Genomic DNA, 26,777 nt, shown 5'->3' with positions numbered 1-26,777 from the left:
CAAAAGCAAAAGGGTCATTAAATCAGCACTCTAGGTCACATTCCCATTGTGCTGGCTTAAATTTGGTCAGACTCAATTCTGGCAGCTTGTCACAGTGTCCAGATTAACTGTGGCAGATGACTGTGAGCTCATCTGTGATGAAACAGGAGAGCTACGCTGATGGGGATGGGAGAACAACAATAAAAAACCCAAACAAACCCAGGACACCATAGCCGCACGTAATTAAGGATGGAATAAATTCCCACTGTGTAGGTTAGAAATTACAAGGGAAAGATGAGAGAAAGAGAAATTTATCTCCCAAATTTCTGGAGTATTTAAGATAAAATTTCTTTATATGCAGTGCTTGCAAGAATCGAAAGGAGTCAGTGAATGTGTGTACGACCCCATATTAACTTGTTTGAGGCCAGATTCAGTGGAAGCCAAACTATTTGTGCTGCCTGCAAATAGCCTCCCAAAGAGAAACAGAGCAGGAAACTCCCACAATAACACTCACAATAGGAGTGAAAGGCCAGCCAAACGCAGCCGGTGACACGTGACAAGTTCGACCAGTGTGTCTCTGAGCAGCTGGAGGAAGATTTCAATCCTGGTAATTTTGTAAAAGGACGTTTTTCAAAAGAGCCCTAAACTTGTCACAGCCGGTCAATGCAGCATGTAATGACCAACATGCTTTGTATATAGAGAAATGTCACATTTGTTAGACTGGGCCTAAGCTCACTGCTGTGGAAATATTTTAGAATTGATGATGATCTGCCTCTTTGCATGGATCCTTCTGTGCATGCTCTTGCAACTTGCTAAACATCAGATCCCCTGCCGATGGCCGTGTTCAGACTGCACTAGTAGAACCAACATGGCTGGTTCCATGTTGGCTGTGGGGGTGGGGGGAGCAACAAAAATTACAGATCAGTGTTTGTTTCCACTGAGAAAGTTTTGACCTGCTTAAAGAGCCATTGCTATGGAAACGTAATGAGAAGATAATTGAATGGAACCTCTTTGCCTTCCATCTCTTTACACTGATGCCAGGAAGGTCAGAACCTTGCAGCCTTGCTTTCCCTTCAGGTCCATGCAAATTTGATAAGAAACTAAAGGCCCATTTTCCTCTTCTATGCCAGCCCCGTTAGATAAATTATCTTGTGTTCAGTCAGTAACAGTTATAAAGATGTCGGTTTTCACACTGATTATGTGACTGGGCCCTATATAATACAGATAACCAAATGGCCTTCCAAAGGAGCATGCAAAGGCTTTTGTGTTGGTTTATTCAGCAACCCAAATGTGAATAATATTTTTAGATCCAAAATCACATCCTGAACCATCCAGTCCAAAAGGGTTGTAAATAGTTACTGATAAGAGTTAAGAGGGCCAGTATCAATTTACTGAAGATCATAATGGTGTTAGTTTCATTTTTTTGGATTGCAATGGACACCTGTAGATTTTATGTCCCATAAATAAGATGTGGCCATGTTTTAAAGCGTACTTGCATTTATAACGTTTAAGGTAAAATAAAAGCCAGTCAGAATCACTTCATTCTCTGCTCCACTGTTATGGTTTGTTTTGAGAATGATGGGCTTTTGAAAGCCAACAGCACATTCATAAAAGCAGCACATGGTGTCATTTGTTTCCCTTTCCAATTCTGTAATAGTCCAGCTCAGGGCTATTTCACATCTCAGGGCACCTATGGACTGTGTCTTGTAAAATCAGCCACTGTGTATGCAAGGTAAGCCCTGGTGCTTTCCTGTCTAAGAATAAAATCAGCTCACAGTTAATAGGAAAAATTGTAGCCTACCTTGTTCAATAGAGCTGTAACCCAAAGCCCATTTTCTAGGTAGATACTTTGTTCAACTAGCCTGTGTTCCATACATGTGCAGTGATCTCTGGCCTTAGGGGGATGTCTTGGCTGCACAACCTCTAGGACAGTGGTGGGCAATGGCCCATCAGAGTAATCCGCTGGTGGGCTGCCAGATAGTTCATTTACATTTGCACGGCCGCACGCAGCTCCAAGTGGCCACGGTTCGCCGTTCCCAGCCAATGGGAGCTGTGGGAAGCAGCGCAGACCGCAGGGACGTGCTTGCTGCCACTTCCCGCAACTCCCATTGGCCGGGAACGGCAAACCACGGCCACTGGGAGCTGCGGACGGCCATGCAAATGTAAACAAACTGTCTGGCGGCCCACCAACAGATTACCCTGACGGGTTGCGAGTGGCCCGTGGGCCACAGATTGCCCACCACTGCTCTAGGGCTTGAAAAGGAGTGTATGGAATGTGCAAACAGGTAGGTATAGAAATAGCATTACCATCTGCTGCAGTTTAATAACAAGATAAGTCCTGGTGGTACCTTTGGTACAGCTGGTGGTACCTTTGGTACAGCTGGTGTTGCCATGGTGTGTTTAAAACTCTATGTACCCAAGACACAACTCCATTGGAGTATATCGTTTCTGCAAAACAGGTATGTAGCAAACATGTTCTTTGGATCCAAAGAGTAGCCTTCATTTTTAACCTATTCTGAGGCAGTTTTTTATTTCTTGTTTCCACATCTCAGGCCCACAAGGTCTTAAAAATAGGCCTAGGGATGGTTTTGAAATTGTGAGATTCACAGATAAAGTTCTGGATGTTTCTAAACTTGTATCCTACATAGGTTTGGAAAATATTTCTATAAGAAGAGCTCTGTGTAAGCTCAAAAGCTTGTTTCTCTCTCCAACAGAAGCTGGTCCAATAAAAGATATTACCTCACCCACCTTGTCTCTCCTCTTTGTGGAATATACTTGGCAATATATCCTTCTTGTCTGAAGCTAGATCCATAGATTTCTCAGGTATATGCTGTGACAGAATACATTTCATATGGAAGCCTACTAATGAAGTTGTACATCAGAGCACAACAAAACTGAAGGCCTCCCCAGTAGAGTAATGGCATTTGGCTGCCTTTCAGACATGCAGTGCTGAAACTTCTGCCAAGTGTCACTGCATCATTAACTTTCAGTACAAGTTATCAGTCTATGAATGGAAGAACACAAATCACTTTCAGCGCACGTTCACAGAGGAGCTGCAGATTTAACATAGTAAGGAAGTGTAATTGGCAAATCAAACAGAAACCAACTCTGAGGGCCTATGGAATCTTTCACCATACCTGTAAGAAGTGAAACGATTGATGTTTTTATATCCTTGGTAATAAATAAATAAATAAATACATAAAAATCAAAGTTGTCTGGGAGAACTTACAGGCAAGTGCCTTGTCTTATTGAACACTCTACTTTTCCATCTTGTAAGACAAGCTGTTAGTATTTTCAAGGTCAGCCCAGAGATGGAAGACTTCGGAATTAGAGAATGCATGAAATAACGATTGGACATGTTTGCCCTTCTACCCAAGTATTATCTCTTTGCTTTGTCTGGTGCCAGGAATTTGCATCCTAGGACAATACTCAGTATCTTTTTTTTTTCCCCCCTAAGTCAGAGTTACAAATTAGATGTTGGCCTGCTGGCTGTGGACATCTCCCCTCCATCACTATATCTAGCCCAGGAACATCCAAAGATTGCTGCTGCTGCAAGGCTTGGGTAGTTGATGTGAAATGAGTTGGTGGGCCACTCCCTAGTGAACCGATGCCACAACACCAGCACCACACCTGGTACATGCATCCCGGTTGGCAGCTTTGGCAGTGAAGAAGAGGAGTAATATGGATTTGGAGGCTGAACAACCCTCTCGCCACAAGAAATGGTCTCTCTGGCTCAAGGCAGAGCTGCCATGATGGAGCAGCATGGAGAAGCTTTCATGGCTCGGCCTACGGTGTTCCTGTTCTGATAATAAATAGGACTTTGTTTTCCAGGGATGTCAGTTTGGCACCTTCCATGAGCACTGAATTCGCTAAAAAAGTATTTGCTGGATGCTGAAGTCCATGCAAAGGCGCAAAAAGGTAACAGGGTTAGTTCTTTCATCATAGAGGCTGAAAGCCAAGTTCTGAGGTTGCGCTCATAGAAAGGTCCGTGTGCTTTATGTTTGGGATCGAGGAATGAGTGAGTGATGCCGTTTAGGAAATGCCACTGCCATCATTACATTAGAAATCCATTAGAAATTGAAGTCAATGGGAGTTTTGTCACTGACTTCAGTGAGGCTAGTATTTCATTCAAAATCTAAAGGGACTGAGAACTTTCCTCCTGTGCCTGTTGTTCAAGCTCTTTCCTGAAAACCAAATATTGACTGCAAGTGCTGTGAACCACCTAGGTTATTCATTTTCTCCCTAGAACAGGGGTTCTCAAACTGGGGGTCAGGACCCCTCAGAGGGTCACGAGATTATTACATGGGTCACGAGCTGTCAGCCTCCACCCCAAATCCCGCTTTTGCCTCCAGCATTTATAATGGTGTTAAACATATAAAAAAGTGTTTTTAATTTATAAGAGGGGTCACATTTAGAGGCTTGGTATGTGAAAGGGGTCACCAGTAAAAAAGTTTGAAACCCACTGCCCTAGAAGTTATCCCATCCAAAAGTAAACTTCATCAGCAAGGATATCAACAAATGCCCCCTTCCACCTGGTGCAGTCCAAATCTGGAATGTGGTTGCATCAGCTGGTTTGCCGTTTGTGCCGGATTACATTTCTAATCAGACTGAAGTAGAAAGGAGATGGCATTTCACAGCTCTGCTGTGCCAGCTTCTCTTTGCTCGGATGAATTACTGAATCAAAACTAAACTTCATGCTATCTCATTTTCCCTTTAATGATGTCTTTTCAAATTGATGAGCATGATTTTCATGCTTACAAAATGCTGGCCTGTAATTGCTTGGATTGTTTACATTGTGAATCGGTATGAAACAAAAAAGTTTTTGCTTTGGAGGTTTTCTGAATTGATCAAAAACTCTGCGGTGCCCTCTGCTGGGAACCCAAGAAAATGCAGAAGAGCATGGGGAATTCAGACAAAAATGAAATACAGAAGAACCTCAGAGTTGCAAACACTAGAGTTACGAACTGGCCAGTCAACCACACACCTCATTTGGAAAGGACGCAATCAAGCAGCAGCAGACACATACGCGCGCACACACACACACACACACACATGCAAATACAGTACAGTTAAATGTAAACTGCTTAAAAAGGGGGGGGAGGAGTTTAAAGAAAAAGACAAGGTAAGGAAACTGTCTGTGCTTGTTTCATATAAATTAAGATGGTTAAAAGCAGCATTTTTTCTTCTGCATAGTGAAGTTTCAAAGCTGTATTAAGTCAATGTTCAGTTGTAAACTTTTGAAAGAACAACCATAACGTTTTGTTCAGAGTTACAAACAACCTCCATTCCCAAGGTGTTTGTAATTCTGAGGTTCTACTGTAAGTAGAAACAACGAGGAGTACTTGTGGCACCTTAGAGACTAACACATTTATTTGGGCATAAGCTTTTGTGGGCTAAAACCCACTTCATCAGATGCATGGAGTGGAAAATACAGTAGGAAGATGTATATACATAGTACATGAAAAGATGGGGGGTTGCAAACCCATGAAAGCTTATGCCCAAATAAATTTTAGTCTCTAAGGTGCCAAAGGACTCCATGTTGATTTTGCTGATACAGACTAACACGGCTACCACTCTGAATGCTGTAAGTAGAGTACACATGTACTGTATACAAGACTTGGTTTGTAAAACTGGTGTGGAGGGGATTGGTTTTGTGTTTTTTTTCATATATTGAAATATGCATGTTTTTATTTGCATAGGTACAACATAGGCATTGTATTATCAGGCATTATTGTATAGTATAATGTAATAGAGCACTATGCACACATAATCACACTAATAATGGCCTGCACTGAGTGTGTGATCCAAAGGCCATTGAAGCCAACAGAAATATTTTCATTGATCTAAACGGGCTTTGCTTCAGACTCCTAGATAGAGATTTTCATCTGAAGATTTCAAAGAACTTTGCAAAGTTCAGTAACTATTATTCATGGACTTAAAAACGGAGCAAATGAGAGTTACTTATCACTTTGGCTGATATTCTTACATAATATGGGCTACAAAATAAGTCCTTTTAGCTGGATTTTGAGTGAGGAAGTGATAGTAAAGCACATGCTGGGAGTCAGGAGAGTGACTGATAATCAGCTGTGCCGCAGACATCCTGTCTGATCTGAGGCAAGGCACTTAGCTTTTCCGTGCCTTGGTTTCCCATCAGTAAAGTTAGGGAAATGATAGTTCCCTCTCTCACAATGGTATGGTGAGGGTTTAATTAATGAGTACAGTAAAAGTTGTGTTATTCGGCTCTGTACCAACTGGAAAGCTCTCTAAACCAGCATTTCTAATCTTCATAGAAAGGCCGGTGTATAGTGCGGTTGGTGCAGGGCCAACAGGCTCCCTACCTGGCTCCGCATGGCTCCCCGCAAGCGGCGACCTGTCCTGGCTCCTCCTAGGCTGAGGTGCAGCAGGCGGTTCTGTGCGCTGCCTCCGCCCAGGCGCTGCCCCTGCAGCCAGGGCCGGCTTCTGGCCGATTCCACCGATTCCCCGGAATCGGGCCCCGCGCTAAGAGGGCCCCATGCCCGCACCTAAGAGGGCCCCGCACCTTAGGTGCCTTTTTAAATTTTAAATTTTTTTTACTCACCCAGCGGTGGGGGGTCCACTCCAGGTCTTCGGCGGCACTTCGGTGGTGGTGGGGTCCTTCAGTGCTGCGGAAGACCCGGAGCGGACCGCTGGGTATTTGAATTGGGCCCCACAAGTCCTAAAGCCAGCCTTGCCTGCAGCTCCCATTGGCCGTCGTTCCCGGCCAATGGGAGCTGCAGAGCCAGTGCTCGGGGTGGGGCAGGAGCAGCGTGCAGAGCCTCCATGGCCGTTCCTCCACCTAGGAGCAGCCAGGACAGGTTGCCGCTTGCGTGAAGCCGCCTGAGGTGAGCGCCCCCCGGTTCCGGCACCCCGAGTCCCCTCCTGTGTCCCAACCCCCTGTCCAGAACCCCCTCCCGCTTCCAGACTCCCTCCCAGAGCCCGCATCCCCTCCTGTGCCCCAGCTCCGCACCCTCTCCCACACCCAAATTCCCTCCCTCTTAGTTAACTGGCACCCCCTATGCCCCCAACATGCCAGATAAAACAGCTTTTACTATAGTCATAAAGCATTTTGTGCTCTTAAAATGAAAGGCACTATAGAAGTGCAAAGAGTTATACTGTCAGTTAAACAACGTAACCTTAGTCTAAATGAATACAGGATCACAGAAATACAGCTTCTAAATTAGTCAGAATGCTACTTTATTATATAGAAGAAGAAAAATATGTGAATCAGGGCTCCTTATGATCCCTTAGATGTAATTGTGGGGTTTTAAATGCATATTTGTCTGTCTTGGTCAAAAAACTTGTTTCAGGGTTTTCAGAGAGGAACTGAGTTCATGTGGTCAAACTATTGCGATCAGAGCTGAGAGGCTGTTTGTAAATAGCTACATTTAGAAGAAAAAGAAGGGAAAACATTTGCTGATACATTCTCTTGAAACCACAATTTACTGTAATCAGATAGCTCTCAGGAGATGTGAGAACTCTGCAATAATTAGTCCATTTTTCTTTTGTGTTCTAGGCTTTCCCTTCATAAATCAAGTTCTGAAGAAAACTCTGTAGGTAAGTATGTTTCATTTCATGTTTCCCTCTGTTTAATTCTTACATCTCTTTAAGTTTTGTGTATGTTGTGTTATCAGAAGAGCTGAATACCGACAATCCTAACTGAAGTTTGTGGAAGTTGTGGGAGGGGGGCGGAGGGTACACCTTTGAAAATGAGGTGCAGCATCTACAAGTGGCAGACAGATCCAGTCCAGCTAATATTGTCATTTTGTAAATATGCAACTCATGAGTTGCAAATCCTTGAATGTTAGATCATTGCTGGTTTGTCCATTTGCCTTGTTCAAGCCACCTCCTGCACTAACTTTCAAATCATTAGGCATAATTTGCCAGCCTCTCTCCCTTAATTTTTGAGATACTTTGTGTTGTTTTTAAATGGTGTATTTGTATTTCAAAGTTTATTTTTCAGACTGCCCTCTCGTACTCAGCTCCTGGAACTAGCTCTGGTCCTCATTAGCTAGAGTTATAAAATCCTGAGGTTTTTGCTGAGGGTATTTGGTTTTTATTCCTTCTCAGGCTACCTGCACCTGATTTAAACGGAGAAAACTAGAAAACAAATGAATGGCAGGAATCACAGATGTAGTTAATGGTCTCATAGCATTTCTCATGCAGATCAGCAAAGGGAACATATAATAAAATAAACTTCCTTATCTGAGCTGGGGTTTAGTCTAAAATAATTGTGCCTTAACTAAAGAGAATAAAAAACAAAATGCTGCAAAAATACAGCCAGGCTTGACATGAACGGTTAAAATGTCAACAAGAACACAAAAGGGTCTGTGTTTTATAATTCAAAAAATGCCTCTTGGTAACTTATCTCAATCCTCCACAACCATCCTTGATGCCAAAGAACGTACATTTATTTTAGATAGCGAGATTAGCACAAGTCTTGTACAGATCAAATTCAGAAAATGAGAAAAATTGGGGAATTTTTCTTTCTTGGTAAAGTTACATGCTGAAGTTTTCAAAGAGGAAAATCTAATTTTCATATTAATGTTCCTTTCCTGTACATTTTTCTTAAGGGAAAGCAGACTGGAAAAAGAAGAATAAGTATTTTTGGCAGAATTTCCGAAAGAATCAGAAAGGAATAATGAGACAGACTTCGAAAGGTAAAACCTTTACAGACACAGTGACATACTGCATTAAAAATGAGTCTCTGTAGCTCCTTAAAGTCTAAGAAACAAGAATCACAAAACAGAAACTAAAACATTATAGTAACTTGGCAAATAGGGATCTATGTAGGTCTAATATGCTAGATAAATATGATCAGATTTGGTCCATTGTGACTTTAGCTCAGGGGTGGGCAAACTTTTTGGCCTGAGGGCCGCATCTGGATATGGAAATTGTATGGTGGGCCATGAATGCTCATGAAATTGGGGGTTGGTGTGCGGGAGGGGGTAAGGGCTCTGGTTGGGGGTGGGAGCTCTGGGATAGGGCCAGAAATGAGGAGTGCAGGCTCCGGCTGGGGGTGTGGGCTCTGGGGTGGGGCTGGGGAATGAGAGGTTTGGGGTGCAGGAGGGTGCTGTAGTCTGGGATTGAGGGGTTCGGAGGGCGGGAGAGGGATCAGGGCTGGGACAGGGGGTTGGGGCATGCGGAGAGGCTCAGGCTCCAAGTGGCACTTACTCAAGCGGCTCCTGGAAACAGCGGCATGTCCCCCCCCCTCCGGCTCCTATGCAGAGGTGCGGCCAGGCAGCTCTGCACCCTGCCCTGTCCACAAGCCCCACCCCTGTAACTCCCCTTGGAGCACCAGAGGTGGCCATTGGAGTGCATAGGAGCTGGAGCGGGGCCATGCTGCGGCTTCCGGGAGCCGCATAGTGCAGCCCCCGACCCTGCGCCCCAGCTGGAGCAGTGCGCGCCCCAGCTGGAGCAGTGCAAGCCCCAGACTCCACTCGCGGGCCAGCTTAAAATTGCTCATGGGCCGTAGTTTGCCCACCCCTGCTTTAGCTGCACTCAAAGGATGAGTTATCCGCTGTATTCTGTTAGGCCTCAATCCTGCAAGGTTCTGGGTGGCCTGTTAAAGTCAATGGGAGATAAGAGTGCTCTATTAGTGGAAGATGTATGTCTAAATGCCCTAGAATAATATGAAAATATCAGTGTGAAATCCTGGGGAATGGGAAAGGCATATCTTCAAATATAACATCTGATCCCCTTTTTTTGCCCCAAGGCTGTGCTTTGATGCTTCTTGATCTCTTATTTGCTCACTTTGGCCTAACCCAGCTGATTTGAGGGAGGTTGTGGCAAGTCACAATTTGGAGGCTCAGAATGTTCCTACCATTGCAAATAGAGAGAGAGATTTTCAATTGAAGCTGGGTTGAAAAAAGCTGTACGTTTAAGATAGGTTGCATCTGGCATGTAAATAGGAGGTCTAAAGATACTTTGTATTTATTGGCTACACTTGCTATGATTTATTCTTATGGCTGACATGTTTGTTTAAGGAATAGTTAGCAAGAGACTTCACCCTGCTTTGGCTCTGCAGTATCTTCTCCAATTTGCTTTAAGGCTGAGCTCAGCATGGGTCTGCATAGTGCCCGTTTGCAAGCATAAAAAGGGATGAAAGTATTTGCAAATGAAAACGCATAAGATGAATCCACCAGTTAGGTTATCGGGGCTCCTTCCCCAGTTCTGCTCCAAGTGGACACTGAGCGTAGCTCTGTACTGTCGTAGAGTCACACAGGTGCAGTGATGCTGTAGCGCAAACGTGGAGAGCAGGAAGTTGCTTGCAAACGCACTCTCTCCTGGTTGGATCACTCTGTTGCAGGCAGATGCCTCCCCAAACCGCTGAACAGGCATAATGAACGTGGTGAAAGTTTGTTAAAGATGACAGGACTCTGATTAGGATGTAAAAAAATGTCTTTAGAAGTGACTTATCAAGGCAGGTTGCTCCCTTTACTGCTCTGGCCACTTTCAAATGTGATCCTAATCAGTGGTATGTATACACCTATACACATTATGATTTTGGCTGCATCTGCTTTCTTCTTACCAAACTCTGCTGATTTCAGCACACACAGTAGGACGTTTATTGTAGGCGAGGGGCCATCACTGTGGAGAAATAAGGCTGCCCTCTTTCCTGTATTTTCCAGTGGAACAAAACTGGCAACCTGCAGGTACATCACTGTGTTGTTACGCTGCCTACCTCTGCCTGATGCAGTATCAGTCACGAAGTTGTGACAACCGCAGTTTTCCCCTACACAGATCAAATTGTGGCCTATGGGGAGGGTTCATCCAGCCTAGCCTGACCCAACTGGGAACTGGGTTCTGGAACTGAAGCAGTATCGCCAATGCTTGTTTCCAAACACTTGCCTTTCGGTGCTGAGTCGTTTTATATGTGCGTTGCATCTCTTCCTTTCTTCTTCAGGAGAGGATGTTGGTTATGTGGCAAGTGAGATCACAATGAGCGATGAGGAACGGATCCAGCTGATGATGATGGTGAAAGAGAAGATGATCACTATTGAGGAAGCACTTGCTAGGGTATGAGATGCATATAGTTACCCATGATTCGTTCTATCCCAGTTTCCTCTGGGGAGGATGCCCTGTATCCTGTCATCTGTTGGCCCTAGCAGGGTGTTTTTCTGAATAGTGGAGTGTTGTGCAAAGAACAAAGTGGTGGTCCACAGTATCTCTGCGGAGTGTGATAGTGCCGGCACTTTATCATAAGGTCACGAGGCTGACTCCACAGTAAAGGCTGAGGTTGCACTTTCAAACTAAACGCCTATTTTCAAACACTTCTAACTTTGTTCAAGAAACAAGTATCCTTTTTGATACAAAATTTCTTATGCTTTCAAGCCCAACATATATGTAGTTCTGAATGAGAACCAGTGCCTTAGTCATGTTTGGAAAAGAATTAGGCTGAGATATCAGTTACAATACTAAATGCCAAGCATGCATAGCACAGTCAATTTCACTAACTTCAGAAAAATACCCCAGGCTGTAAAATGCACCAGTCTGAGACATTCAAAGGTTTGGGTTTATGACTGTGCCCATTAAGAGAAGGAAAATATGATGAATAGTTTGGACTCTGAAGTCTTACTGAACATCATAAAACAATTCTGTGTAACCTCTAAAGAGGGTAGACCCTTGATGCATGTGGTGAAAGCTAATCACATGACTGCAAGTAATTGAGTCATCATTGTTTTCTTATCCTAACTTCCATCACAGCCACATCATTCACTATCCTTTCTCATTGTGTAGTGTCAAATTCAGGTCTGATCTACACCTAAAACTTCCATAGACCTAGCTACTGCCTGTTGAGGGGGTGGATTTACTACGGTGAAAGAAAAAACATCTTCCCATCACTGACAAGTGTCTACACTACAGTGGCATAGCTGCAGCTGTGCCACTGTAGCGCTTGTAGTGGAGATACACCTGCAAATTGTGATTCCCTTGTGCCAGGGATATCTTAAATTTTATTTGCCTGTGAGGGACTCTGTGCATTCATAGCAATGTATAAATAATAATATAGACTCTGCAGTGTTTTATAAAATAATAAAACAAATAGTTTTATCATATGCTAAATGGAGACAGAGTAGATGTATCAGTGCATCTTTAAATAAATATATTCTAAGTATCACTTACATGAAGTCAGAATATTTCAAAAGCATTCAGGCTGTCTGAGCTAAGGGAGCTTGTTCCCTATGTAAGAGGACAGCCTGCACCTGTTCAGCGCACACTTCTGCAAGCCCTTTTCCTGTTGAAGTTCCCCCATCTGCGTACTGACCAAGCCCAGTGTTGGTTAGTTTTTAATACCACATTCAGGCTAGCACTGTAAATAGCCATCTAACATCTTGCTTCAATTGATTCCTCACAAATAAGCATAAGATTTCATCTGATGTTCCCTCACCACTGTACCTTTCTGTATTGCACATTGTCCATGTCAGGCTTTGCAGTTTTTATCTGTTCTTGCTAGAATGTGCTTATCATTAGCTGTTGTCATGCTGCTCAGGGCTACACATACACTTTGATCTGGGAGTGTAATTCCTAGCTCAAGAAGACATACCTGCACTAGCTCTGATCCAGATAGCCCATAAAAATAGAGTATAGCCAGGGCAGCATGACAGCGAGAGGGGCTAGCCACTGGGCTCTGCTCTATTTTTAGTGTGCCAGCTCAATCAGAGCTAGCATGGGTATGTCTCCTAGAGCAGGAATTTTCCATTTTTGTTCTTAGACAAAAGATGATTTGTTTTGTTCAAGTTTCATGAAAATCTGTTCAGCCATTTTGGGGGACTTGCCGTTAAAATTAAGGCAGATGCTTTTTTTCACAAAATGCACTGGCTCACACGAACTTTCCTTTGCGATTTATTTTTTTAAGATATAAAATCCCAAGAAATATAATATATATGTTAATGTAGCATTAAGGTTGACATTTGCATAAGAGCCAAGAAATTCAGTGTTCAGATTGCCACAGCAATAACATTGTCCCTTTGTGCAAATACGTGATCACACAACATACATGCGGTAACACCAAGTATTATGTATGTGCAGCTTAGGTTATGGAAAAAGGTGGAGTTTAAGCATAAAATGGTGCTCATTTACATTCTGTTTATTTACACACACTTCCTTGAGTTAGAGTGACAAAAAAGATGAAGATCCTTTATTTTATATTGTATGTATGCAGTGTTGTAGCCATGTTAATCCCAGGATATTAGAGACACAAGGTAGGTGAGGTAATATCTGTTATTGGATCAACTTCTGTTAGTGAGAGAGACACAAGGTTTTGAGCTTACATAGAGCTCTTCTTCAGGTCTGGGAATGGTACCCAGAGCGTCACAGATAAATACAAGGGTGCACTGGACCCTGCCATAACCACTGATGCAAAAGCTGCAGACACTCTCCACTGCTATGATGATCAATATCCCCCGCAACACAATGGGTCCTACACATGCCTATCACAGCATGTGGTGTACCTCATCCAGTGCACTGATTGCTCCCATCAGGCATTGCAAAAACTTCCCAAAAGGCTGGATGGTGGTGAGTTGCACAGTGGGATACCTACCCATGGTGCACTGCACTCTGCATCGATACAAGCACTCCTGGGGAGTACACGCACTACCAACACAATGAGCCAAGTATTCACACCCACCAGTGTGAGCAGCAGCTGTATGTTGACGTAACGTAGGTCGACATAACTTTGTAGAGTAGACATAGCCTCGGACACTCTGGTTAGGTTCCCCAGACCTTAAAAAGAGCTCTGTGAAGCTCCAAAGCTTGTCACTTTCACCAGCAGAAGTTGGTCCAGTAAAAGATATTACCTCCGCTACCTTCTCTTTTATATTGTATGTTGTTTGGTGAATAGTATGCCCCATTCGCTAACATGTATGAAATCATATAATAAAAAACATTAAGATTCCTAGTGTAACCTTAACACTAAGAAATTTCTCATTTTCTCTGCAATTTAATTCTTTACCTTTGCATTGTTTTTTGTGTGTAATAATAAAGTATAATATGCATTATGCTTGTAGTTGCACTTCTTCCCCCTAGTGGCCTGAATTACTAACAATAAAATGTACATCAGTGATTTTATCTTGTTTCCCTTAACAAATTTAGGTCTTGATCCAAAACCCCTTCAAGTCAATGACAGTCTTTCCACTGATGTCAATGGACTTTAATCAGAAATGTAAACCAGGAACTGAGAATGTTTGGGACCTAATTTTCAAACCTGAATTTTGATGGCTACATGCTTATATACATCCATTGTGTCTGCAAATGCCACACTTGTGCACACAAATAGTTACTGAAATATGCAACTTCCAAATTTGCTAGGGGACCATTCTCATGTTGCATGCACAACAGATGCAAGCAAAATGCTTGTGTCCAACTTCAGTGTCCTCGTTGACAATTTGACCCATTAGGAGTTGGTTCTTTTCTGTGTATTATACTTTTTATTATAAAACAATAAAGATAATCATTAGTTTTAAATTTAAAAGAGCTAAATCTCAAACTTCCATCCCTAGATCACTTTCTTTGTAAGGGAGGTACAAAGACTACCTTGAGTTAACCTATGCAGTGCAAAGTGTTTCTTTAACAAGGAATGTGTAATTTGCATCTTGTGAGCCACAATTCATTAGTTAAAATATACAATGTTTCCAGATCACTTCCTCCTTTTGATTAGTGTCATTACCTCAAAACTTTTTTTCCATTCTAATGTAATTAGAGGATTAAAAACGAGAAATGCACTGCAGAAGTTCTGTTTTTCCCATCTTTACAACAGTATGGACAGAAACTGAAAGTGACTATTTGTTGCTGATTTATGCAGATCTCATAGTTCAGTATCCATTGAGTAACATTTCTTTGTTCTTTCATTTCAGCTGAAGGAATATGAGGCCCAGCACAGGCAGTCAGGCATCATAGACTCTACAGATTGGCCTGACGGCTCGTACCCAACATTTGACGGGTCTTCCAATTGTAATGTGAGTACCTGTCTCTATTATATCACTACCCTAACACTACAAAACCTTTTATTGATATCCAAAAATAGCCCAACTCACCAGAATGATTTATTCAACACCATCTTTTTGTGTCATGGGATACAGTGCTTCTGTCATCTCACCATCAGGGGGTCTTCAGTATTGATTGAAAATCCTCAATGTCCAAAGTCTTAAGCAAGGATTGAAAATAACTCTCTAAATATCTTCTTTTTTTTGCATCCAGCTCTTCATCACTTACCATTCAAAACAAACAATACATAGGCAAAATACCCACCTGCTATAGAGAAAAGTTGTTTAGAACCTTCTTAGGCAATAGGACCTCTTTATCAAACAAAGTCAACCTCCTCAACTGATGTGAATCAGTCTAGTTCCATAGACTTCCATAGAGCTCGCTGATTTACACTAGCTGAGGATCTGGCTATGACCTGAGTCCCCACTGTTTTCCATTCAAACAGCTCCAACCATCCATTTGCTAACTTCCAGCCCAGAATGTTTGCAATTTATGCCAGACCCATAAACACCAAAAGAGTTTTCCTGCCTTGTTTTTTTTTTTTTACATCTGAGTTATGTAGATAATGACTTTCCTTGTTTGTATGGACATCAGATAGTCTGTGTCACACAATGTTGAGTAAATTAATATTTGGAAGGAAGAAATCATCATTTTTGTAGAGTTGTCTACTCCCATCTGTTTATCTAATTGAAAGTTCATAGATAAATCATATGCCCAAACACATTTGGCAGTCCTATTCAGACTCTTTGTATCCCACATAATTAAATCATAGACCCTTGAGACTTTTTTAAAACCATGAATGGAATCTTTTAGTAAACACAGTGGGAGGTTGGCTTCTCATTGTTAGTTGCTCAGAGAAATGCTGTGTCTTCTTATTTGGAGATTTAAAAAAGGGGAACACAAAAATGGGGAAGCTAGTTAAACAGAAATTAAAAGATATAGTCCAAAAGTGAAATACCTGTAAGTAGCATGGAAACTGTTTAAAAACACTGTAACACAGGTTAAAATTAAATGTATACCCCAAATAAAAAAAAATAGTAAGAGGACCAAAAAAATGCCATCATGGCTGAAAAACAAAGTAAAAGGAGTGGTTAGAGGCAAAAAAGCATCCTTTAAACATTGGAAGTTAAATCCTACTGATAAAAATAGAAAGGAGCGTAAACTCTGGCAAGTAGAGTATAAAAGTATAATTAGGCTGGTGAAAAAGAATTTGAAGAGCAACTAGCCAAAGCCTCAAAAACAAACAGCAAAAAAATTAAGTACATCAAGAAGCAGGAAGCCTACTAAACAATCAGTGAGGCCATTGGACAATTGAGATGTTAAAGGAGCACTCAAGGAAGACAAGGCCATTGCAGGCAAACTGAATTCTTTGCTTGTCTTCGCTGAAAAGAATGTGAGGGAGATTCCCACACCTGAGCCATTCTTTTTAGATGACCACCCCGCTACACACCCTCCCTCTTTAAGAAAGCTGATGGTGGGGGGGGCCTCCCTATTGCCCCAGCTTCCCTCGCAGCTGGGCTCACAGGGAATCCCGCTCCTGCCGCAGGCTCTCCACTGTCTGGAACAACCTGCTTCCCTCTTGAAGGCTTTGGGTGCCCACTGTAGCCTGCTCGGCTCCCATGTGGGTCTCCCTCCCTGTCTGGGTCTCCACCATGGCCTGTCTCACCCTCGCGTAGATTCCCCTTCTGCTCTGGGGCCCGTCTGCCCCGGACCTTCTCCCTTCTGAGGCCTTGGTCTTCACCGCCCCCTCCCTCGGGGCAGTTTTGGACCCGGCCCGATCTTCCCGCCTCCCCCTCCTTCTCTGGGGTCCGGGCCGTTCCCCCTTGTAGCACAGGAAGCACATCCACTGCCTTCCTTTGGCCACCTCAAGGCCAGCCCTGCGAGTCCCGTAGGGGCACTCCCTCTTCTTGTGCCCAGGCTCCTGACAGGCCCAAGTTTGGAGCCCCCCTGTTGACTTCACAGGGGGCGCTCCCCCAGTTCCTCTTTTTCCGGGTGGGGCCTCTGTGCTCCATTCCGGTAGGGACACTCCCATTTATAGTGTCCCAGTCGCCCACAGGCGAAACAGTTTTTAGGCCCCGGCACCGGCCTGCAGCCCCAGGTGCCTGGCCCCCGATGAAGTCCATGTGCCCTCCCCTGCAGCAGCTAAAGCAGTCCCACTTGGTGCTCGGCGAGCCGTGCCACACAGGCTCTCCAGTAATAGTCCATCTTTGGTCTCCACCTTCCGTTCCTCACCATTCGTCCTTGCCCTTCCCCTTGTATCAGGGGTGGACCGCCTATGCCTGCATTCTCCACCACTTGTGCCGGGGCGACGACTCACTGGCATGGAGCCTCCTGCTGGTCATCTCGGGAATTAGCTCTTCCAGCCCGGAGTGCCTTCTGCAGGCCGGTGTCTGACCTGCCACTGGCCCCCGTGTCCCTCCCGGACCCCAGTGCCCCTCTATGTCAGGGTCCTGCTCCCTAGCAGTAACCCACAAGCTGGGTTTCCCCATCCAGAGGAACCCCCAACCCTCTATCCCCACCTTGCCTCAGTGGCTACTGCCAGTCACTATCTAGCCCCCGCTCACTGGGGCAGACTGCAATCTGTAAACCACTCATCGGCAAGGGGGGTTGGACCTGCTGCCTTTGATTATCCCTGGGCTGCCCCTCTGCAGCCCAAGTACCCTTTCGTAGACCTGTAACTAGGCCTGCAGCCTGGGGTTTTGCTAGGCTGGAGCTCCCCAGCTCCCTCTGCCCTTCTCCAGCACTGCTCCACCTTTGGTACCCTTCTCAGCTCCCAGGCAGCCAGGTCCTTCTCTCCCAGAAAGCTAGAGAGAGAATGCTTTCCAGTCTCTGGCCCTCTGCCCTCTTATAGGGCCAGCTGTGGCCTGACTGGGGTGAGGCCCTACCTGTGGCTGCTTCCCCCAATCAGCCTTTCTTTTCCCAGCTGTAGCCCCCTCCAGGGCTGTTTTAAGCCCTTCAGGGCATGATCGGGGTGATCACCCCGCTACAGGGTGTCAACAAATTTGTGGACAAGGATGTTTTGGTGGATACAGTGTACTTTGTCAAAGGCTTTCTGAAAGTCTAGGTCCCTCACAAAAGGCTCTTAAGCAAAGTAAGCAGCCATGGGATAACAAGGAATGTCATTTCATGGATCAGTAACTGGTTAAAAGACAAATCAAAGGTAGGAATAAATGGTCAGTTTTCAAAATGGAGAGAAGAAAATAGTGGTGTCCGACAGGAGTCTGTGGAATCAGTGCCGTTCAACATATTCATAAATGATATGGAAAAAGGGGTAAACCCTTTGCAGATGATACAAAATTACTCAAGATAGTTAAGTCTAAAGCAGACTGTGAAGAATTCAAACTGATCTCACTAAACTGGGTGACTGGGTAACAAAATGGCAGATGAAATTCAATGTTGATAAATGCAAAGTAATGCACATTGGAAAACATAATTCCAAGTATCCAAACAAAATGATGGGGTCTAAATTAGCTGTTACCACTCAAGAAAAAGATCTTGGAGTCATTGTGAATAGTTTTGAACTATTGTGCAGCAACAGTCAAAAAAGCTAACAGACTATTAGGAACCATTAGGAAAGGGAAAGATAAGAAGACATAAAATATCATAATGCCTTTGTATAAATCCATAGTATCCCCACACTTTGAATACTGTGTGCAGTTCTGGTCACCCCATCTCAAAAAAGATACGTTAGAATTGGAAAAGGTAGAGAGAAGGGCAGCAAAAAGGATTAGGGGTATGGAACAGCTTCTATATTAAAAGATATAAAGAAGGACCTGCAGAAAAGGTCCTAGGGGTTACAGTGGATGAGAAACTGGATATGAGTCAACAATGTGCCCTTGTTGCCAAGAAGGCTAATGGCATTTTGGGCTGTATAAGTAGGAGCATTGCCAGCAGATCGAGGGATGTGATCATTCCCCTCTATTCGGCATTGGTGAGGCCTCATCTGCAGTAGTGTGTCCAGTTTTGGGCCCCACACTGCAAGAAGGATGTAGAAAAATTGGAAAGAGTACAGCGGATGGCAGCAAAAATGATTAGGGGGCTGGAGCACATGACTTATGAGGAGATGCTGAGGGAGCTGGGATTATTTAGTTTGCAGAAGAGAAGAATGAGGGGGATTTGATAGCTGCTTTCAACTACCTAAAAGGGGGTTCCAAAGAGGATGGCTCTAGACTGTTCTCAGTTGTAGCAGATGACAGAACAAGGAGTAATGGTCTTAAGTTGCAGTGGGGGAGGTTTAGGTTGGATATTAGGAAGAACTTTTTCACTAGGAGGGTGGTGAAGCACTGGAATGGGTTACCTAGGGAGGTGGTGGAATCTTCTTTCTTAGAGGTTTTTAAGGTTAGGCTTGACAAAGCCCTGGTTGGGATGATTTAGTTGGGGATTGGTCCTGCTTTGAGCAGGGGGTTGGACTAGATGACCTCCTGAGGTCCCTTCCAACCCTGATATTCTATGATTCTAAGACTGGGACTTTTCATTTTGGAAAAGAGATGACCAGAAGAGAATATGATAGAGGTTTATAAAAATCTTAACTGGTGTGGAGAAAGTGAAGAATAAGGAAGCGTTGTTTATTCCTTCACATAACACAAGAACCAGGGGTGAAACAATTAAATTAATAGGCAGCAGGTTTAAAACAAACAAAAGGAAGTACTCCTTCACAGTCAACCTGTGAAACTTGTTGCCAAAACTATAACAAGGTTCGAAAAAGAACTAGGTAAATTCATGGAGGATTAGCCAAGATGGTCACTAGCCTCTGTTTGCCAGACCCTGGGAGTGGATGAATAGCTTGATTGCCTGTTCTGTTCATTCCCTCTGAAGCATCTGGCATTAGCCACTGTCAGAAGACAGGATCTTTGGCTAGATGGACCATGGGTCTGACCCAATATGGCCATTGTGTTCTTATGTAAAAATATTTTTACTAGAGCAATATTTGCTTTTAAGTATTCTAAAAACTGAAAGATTCTCATCTTCAACTAGATGGCATCAGGGGAATGATAATCCTTGTTCTCTTCCTGGTATGGCAGATTTATCTGAAAACTGTGGGGCAAATTGCTCTATGTTTCTGGTAGATCATCTTCCAAGCCGTTTTTGTGTCCAGCTGAGGAAGTCTATCTTGATATTTCTTTGCTTTGTATTTACAGAGCAAGTAAGTCAGTATATCAGATGGAGGTATATTTCCACCTCTCCCTTCCTTTTTTATTCCCCAGTGCAGTCCATTGTTCAGTCACAGCTCCAATAGAAGGGTTATTAACAGTCATTCTTGCCCTGTGGCATCTCAAGAGGGTGAAAGAGGCTGAAATGTTACCATTTATAGTAGGAAATATGAGTTAGATTAGCTGGCTCTGTGTCCCTGGACAACGAGTCAAATTAAGCAAGGCCATGGGTTTAAATGTCTCTTTTGGGTCTCTTATTCCCAGACCCCAAAATATAAGCTTCCTATAAGATAACATAAATTCTGAACAAAAGTAAAACTGTCCCTTCCAGGCTCTGTGGCTGGCAGACTATACTTATAGCGCTCATATAACAAAGTCTGAATTGGTTTTTATTGAGGTTTGTGGCAGTCACATACATCGTCCATAACATAGCTGTCTCAGAAACTCTCTTTTCCTTTGATCCAAACTCAGCAGGGGTCTCAATTCCAAAAGCTCTCCCTTCTTAGATCCTTTAACACTGGGTGTTCCTTCGGAGAAGTCACTGGGGTCGGACATACCTTTGAAGGTAGAACTTGACTATGATAGTTCCAATGTTTTCTCCCTAATGGAGTGACCTAGCAACTTTCCCCAAAAACTGGATTCATTATCTTTCTCTACATTGAGAGCAGAGACATCTGCTACAGCTCTGTGCGTCATTGGAAGGTTTTAACCATCTTCCTGCTAAGTTCTGTGTGGGCCCATGTAGCCCATTTCAAAATGCCTCTGAAGATTTTTGCCCATTCTTTTAATTCCCCCCCCCCCAAGTGAATGTAGTGCTGGTGAAAGGCACCAATCTCGTTTACCCTTCAAGGGAGAAACCAATCAGGCTCTTTAATGAGTTTTAGTTAAGTACTGGATAGGCTACCAAGGGAGGTTGTGAAATTCCTGTCACTGGAGGTGGTTTACTTGGTCCTGCCTCAGTGGAGGGGGCTGAACTAGATGACCTCTTGAGATCTCTTCCAGCCCTACATTTCAATGAGGCCACCCCTTTCATCGACCAAAAAGAAACTAGGGTAAAATGAGGTCAAAGGCATGGGGTTGTGATCAGCGTCAAATGTGAAAGAGATTGCAAGTTGGGAAAATCAAGTAAAGAACACCAGAGTGAAAAATGTCAGATTGATAGGTCTGGAGACAAGTTTTCTATGCGGAAGTAGAGTAGACAGCAGTGATGCATGCTTCTCCAGACTGCTTTGCCAATGGGGCTCTGTTCTGATCTAGAAGGAGCACCTTCAGTTCAGTTTCCATGCTCATTCAATGCCTATTAGGATGACAACTGATTGCTTTTGTGGTGATGGTTTTTTGATTCGGACTCTGATCTACTAGGGACTAAACTGATTCCACCAAACTCATTTAACATAGACCATCAAGCAGGGGAATTTTTAATATATTAGAATCCTTCTTTAAAAAGCCCTAACTTTTCACAACAGGGATGAAACCTCAGGATATGATTTTTAGTGAGTCACTGAAATTGGAATTTCTGGTTTTTATTAAAACTCCATGGATCTGCAGATTTAGTTGGCCTTTTTCTATTAAATCTCTGAGCCAAAGTGTTACTGAGCAGTTTTTAATGGGACTCTGTGAACTTAGACGATCAAGTTTCCATCTGAACATTTTGTACCCACTAGCACTGAGACTGAGCCATGAGATCCTAAAAGTGAAAGAAAGTAGAGAAAATAAGAGTTTCCTCCAATATTTTTAGTTTTTCACTGTATTTGACAGCCCTTTGTGTATGGACAGGATCTCTGCTTTGCTGATGATCAGTTTCATCTCTCCCATGTACTGCTCTGGAGAAACTCACATTTATGCTCTTTCACCACATCCTGCATTAGGATGGTTAATAATAACACAGACATAGAGCTGCTGCTGTTCTGAATATGGGGCCAAGAGAGCATCGCCTGCTCCCCAGATTTTAACACTGGTCTGGAGAGCACTTGGAGTCTGGTAGGAGGGTATCAGGGGCTTGTGCATTAATATTTAGAGACCCCTGCTGTGTGTGTATGTGATTTCCCTGGTTTTGGTGTACGTCTTTGACACACCAACAGGCAGGAAACAGGACAATCTATTCAGAAATTTTGCAGGTAGATACCCCATGCAGTTAAGGAATTTACTTCAGTTGGGTAAAAGTGAGACGTTTCAAGTTGTCCCTTTAAGTCACCATTTAATGTGGATAGTAGAAAAAAGGAGATGAAAGAGCATGGTTCTTTCAGCTTTGCTGTTTCATTAAATGAACCAGGGAAACTATGGATATGAAGGATAGTGTGGGTGTATTTGTATCTTCAAAAGTCTGTTGTTTCCCTTGAATTCCAAGGGACTCCTCCGAGGCAGGCAAGTGCTCTTTCTTGCAGGGAAGCATGTTTCTTTCAAGTGTGGTTATGATCAGAAAAGTGACTCTGTGCCAAAAAGCACCTTCTTGCTCTAACATGCAGCTACACATAGAAGCTTCTGCAGATATTAATAGCTGAGAAGAACGCATATGGTTTTTCACTGACAATTCATGCATGCATCGTGCTGGTGTGGGTCCAATTGCCAATCAACTTGCCTGGCGGAGAACATCCTCCCCAATGCTATTTGTCATCATATGGCAGTGGGAGAGACTTGGCATATGTGGCAAGAGGTGTGAGAGAAAGCAGATCGCAATGTTGTTCCCCTAGTCCCTCCTACTCTTTCCCAAATGTTTGAGGAAAAATTTTTCTGCTCCTTAAATCCCCTGTTGGGGATGCTCTTAAGTGGCTTCACTAAGGCCCCTATGCTGCACAAGCAGGGGTGGCCAATCTGTAGCTCCGGAGCCACATGCGGGTCTTCAGAAGTTAATATGCGGCTCCTTGTATAGGCACCGACCCTGGGCTGGAGCTACAGGCACCAACTTTCCAATGTGCCAGGGGGTGCTCACTGCTCAACCCCTGGCTTTGCCACAGGCCCTGCCCCCGCTCCACACCTTCCCGCCCCCTCCCCTGAGCCTGTCGTGCCCTCGCTCCTTCCCCCTCTCCCCCAGAGCTTCCTGCGTGCCACGAAACAGCTGATAGGGAGGTGCAGGCATGGAGAGGGAGGTGCTGATCGGTGGGGCTGCCGGTGGGTGGGAGGTGCTGGGAGCGGGGGAGAGGGGGCTGATGGGGGGCTGCTGACGTATTACTGTGGCTCTTTGGCAATGTACATTGGTAAATTCTGGCTCCTTCTCAGGCTCAGGTTGGCCACCCCTCATATTATGCAAAGCGTGGAAAAATAAGAACAAACAGGCAGTGTGTGCTCAGGCAGGGAGTCAGTTGTCTGCCCATGTAGCTGCATTAAGAAAGTGCCCTGCCCCACAACCCCCCATGTTAATGGTTTACTGAGCTGAGTAATGAGGGTTTTTTTTCATTTTACTACATTTTTAATGGGGCCTGAAGAGTCCCTGTTGCCTGTTCTTGGGCCCCCACATCCTCCTTACCCTCTAGGGAAGATGATGATCCACTGGTAGCTGCCTGGGGCAGAGTGGTGGGCAGTCTCCTGAAGAGTATTCCGTTGTTGGTATGTCTGGGTAGGAGTGCTCCCCACGGAAGGCATCCAAGCATCTCGAGATAAAGGTAGAATTAGGAGAGAGTTCCAGGAAACTAAGATGGGAAATCCTGAGTGGAGGGAGGATGTTGGAGGGAGACCTAGAGGGATGGGAGCTCTGAGTTATAGCACTACAGACTTTGAAGTTAGTTTTGCCCTGCAACACAGAACTAGAGGAGCAGTCCTACAGAGAGAGTTTTGAAGGCTTAAACAAAAATTGGTTGGTTGATTATTGATTTTCTTTTTCCTCCCAGCCCATATCATTTGCATTTGCCTAACAACAAACTGAGAGAGACAAGATAGGTGAGGTAATAGATGTTATTGGACCAACTTCCATTTGTGAAAGGTACAAGCTTTCAAGCTTCTCATAGCTCTTCTACAGGTCTGGGGAAGGTAACCAGAGTGTCTGAACTAAATATAAGTTGGGACAGATGGTTAAACATAAGGGGTTCCCACATGCTACAGGAGACCACTGAAAACAAAATGGGCAATTAAGGGTTAGTAGAAAGTAGGGTATGTTACAACTTGTTGTAATGAACCATAAAACCAGTGTTTCTGTTGAGTCCGTGGTTTTTAGTGTCTAGCAAAGTTTTGAATTTAAGTTCCCAGGCTTTTGAAAGTGTTGTGCAGATTTCCTTTGAGGATGAGGATTGAGAGGTCATTTTTGTGAAAAGTGTTCACCTGCAGGTAATAGAACGGTTTTGGTTTTTGTCATTGTTCTGTGTGAGTTCATTCGAGAGCATAGAGATTGTCTGATTTCACCCACAAAGTTGTTGTTGGGGCATTTGATGCACTGAATGGGGTACACCACACGTTGTGTTAGTCATGTTTAGGACCCAGGAATCTTGAAAGATGTGTTGGGGGGGTATTGATCATCATAGCAGTGGAGAGATGTCTTCAGGTTGTGCATCTATTGTTCTCGCAGGGTGTCGTGCCGCTTTGAGCTAGTATGTCCTGGCCTGTGGGAAGCTTCCTTCTGACAATGAGGTTGGTGAGGTTGCGGGTTTGTTCAAAGGTCAGAAGAGGGGCTTTGGGAAATATTTCTTTCGGGGTGTGGTCCCCATGAATATAGGTTGTAATTGAACAGAAGAACAGCCATACTGGGTCCATCTAGCCCAGTATCCTGTCTTCAACAGTAGCCTGTGCCAGGTGCTTCAGAGGAAATGAACAGAACTGACAATCATTGAGTAATCCATCCCCTGTCATTCACTCCCAGATTCTGGCAATCAGAGGCTAGGGACACCCAGAGCATGGGATTGCATCCATGACCATCTTGGCTAATAGCCATTGATGAGCCTATCCTCCAGGAACTTATCTAATTCTTTTTTTAAACTCTGTTCAAAAAAGACATCTTAGTCAGCTCTTTTCCAAGCTGAACAGTTCCAGTCTTTTTAATCTCTCCTCATATGGAAGCTGTTCCATACCCTTAATCACTTTTGTTGCCCTTCTCTGTACTTTTTCCAATTCTAATAAAGCTTTTCTGAGATGGGGTGACTAGAACTGAGATGGCATACTATGGATTTGTATAGTGGCATTATGATATTTTCTATCTTATTATCTAACCTTTTCTTAATGGTCCTAACATTCTGTTAGCATTTTTGACTGCTGCTGTACATTGAGTGGATGTTTTCAAAGAACTACCCACAATGACTCCAAGATCTTTCTTGAGTGATAAAAGCTAATTTAGACCCCATCATTTTGTTTGGATACTTGGAATTATGTTTTCCAGTGTGCGTTACTTTGCATTTATCAACATTGGATTCCATCTGCCATTTTGTTGCCCAGTCACGCAGTTTTGTGAGATCCCTTTGTAACTCTTCTCAGTCTGCTTTGGACTTAGAAAATTACTCAAGATAGTTATCATTTACAAATTTTGCCACCTCACTGTTTCTCCCTTTTTCCAGATCATGTATGAATATGTTGAACAGTACAGACCCCTGGGGAACACTGCTATTTGCCTCTCTCCATTGTGAAAACTGACCATTTATTCATACCCTTTGTTTCCGGTCTTTTAACCAGTTACTGATCCATGAGAGGACCTTCCATCTTGTTTGCTTTCCCAAACAGGGTATCATCAATCAGCAAAGGGCAGGAGTGTCATCTCTCTTGTGTCTGAAGAGAGGCTGCCTTCTGTTGTTTCCAGGTTGTTAATAGTAAGGTTGTTTGTTTTTTAAAATTTGCTAAGCCAGTAGCTGACTTGGTTCTCTGCCAGGTTTGTGCAGTTTACCTTTTAATCTCATTACTCCGTGACCAGTTTGTTTTGCAGGAAGTATATCTATTACTCACTTGTATAGGAAGCCAATATCCCTGCTCTATGGGAATAGTTGCTGTCTTTTTGGTTAGATAGGGCATCTAGAGTGTAGAATTTCTAATTATTTTACTTAAATATATCTTAATATTTTGATTTCATGTCTCTTCTGGAATAAAGGCTGGTCTCATTAACTCTCTAGACATGCTCTCACTGCCTCTTGCCAAGTGTTAGGACATAAAGCAGGTGCAGATTACAAACAAGACCCTCTCTGGATTTTATATAAGTGCTTATTTGTCCTCTCCTAGGAGTTGGAAAGTCTGGGGGAAGAAAAGGGAAGGTTTCACGACCACATTGCTTTCTTTTGTATGCCAACTGATGTGACTTCTGTGCTCTGTAAAGATACTGGCCTATTTGATAAATCTGGAGACTGAAATCTTCTGCTCATCCAAAGTGGGAGTACAGCATGGAGATAGCCGTGCATAGCTCCCTACCCTGCTCTACAAATGTGCCTCAACCCTTACTTGAAAGAACCATCATGACTAGGATGATATGGCATAATTCCCTCTCCATGCACCTCTACTGAGACTGCTGACTGGTACCAGTTGTCATGATCTGTTCTTTTTTTGTTTGTTTTGTGTGGGTTTTAGGGAGAGAGTATTGTGACAGAAAGTGTACCCACCACAATATACCCACTAGGCCAGAGACCACTAATAAAAATCACTGACATTTTCTTTAGGTATAAGTTAAATTAAGTCATAATTATCATTGGCTGAATTGTTTGTACTTTATCAGAGGGGTAGCCGTGTTAGTCTGAATCTGTAAAAAGCAAC

The 26,777-nt window shown here is 43.6% G+C and overlaps 1 protein-coding gene across 1 annotated transcript in view; it reads left to right on the top strand.

The window, feature by feature from the left end:
* Positions 1-26,777, top strand: part of SASH1 (SAM and SH3 domain containing 1) — a 164,636-nt gene that overhangs the window by 74,058 nt on the left and 63,801 nt on the right. The window contains exons 5-8 of the mRNA XM_026649769.2: positions 7,511-7,551; positions 8,568-8,654; positions 10,901-11,013; positions 14,847-14,948. Coding sequence (XP_026505554.1) covers positions 7,511-7,551; positions 8,568-8,654; positions 10,901-11,013; positions 14,847-14,948 — 343 coding nt within the window. The remainder of the gene's footprint in view (positions 1-7,510; positions 7,552-8,567; positions 8,655-10,900; positions 11,014-14,846; positions 14,949-26,777) is intronic.

Source organism: Terrapene carolina, unplaced genomic scaffold (genome assembly GCF_002925995.2).
Source record: "Terrapene carolina triunguis isolate 2854851 unplaced genomic scaffold, T_m_triunguis-2.0 Scaffold85, whole genome shotgun sequence".
NCBI classification, from domain to species: Eukaryota; Metazoa; Chordata; order Testudines; family Emydidae; genus Terrapene; species Terrapene triunguis.
This window is presented reverse-complemented; position numbering and strand designations above follow the sequence as displayed.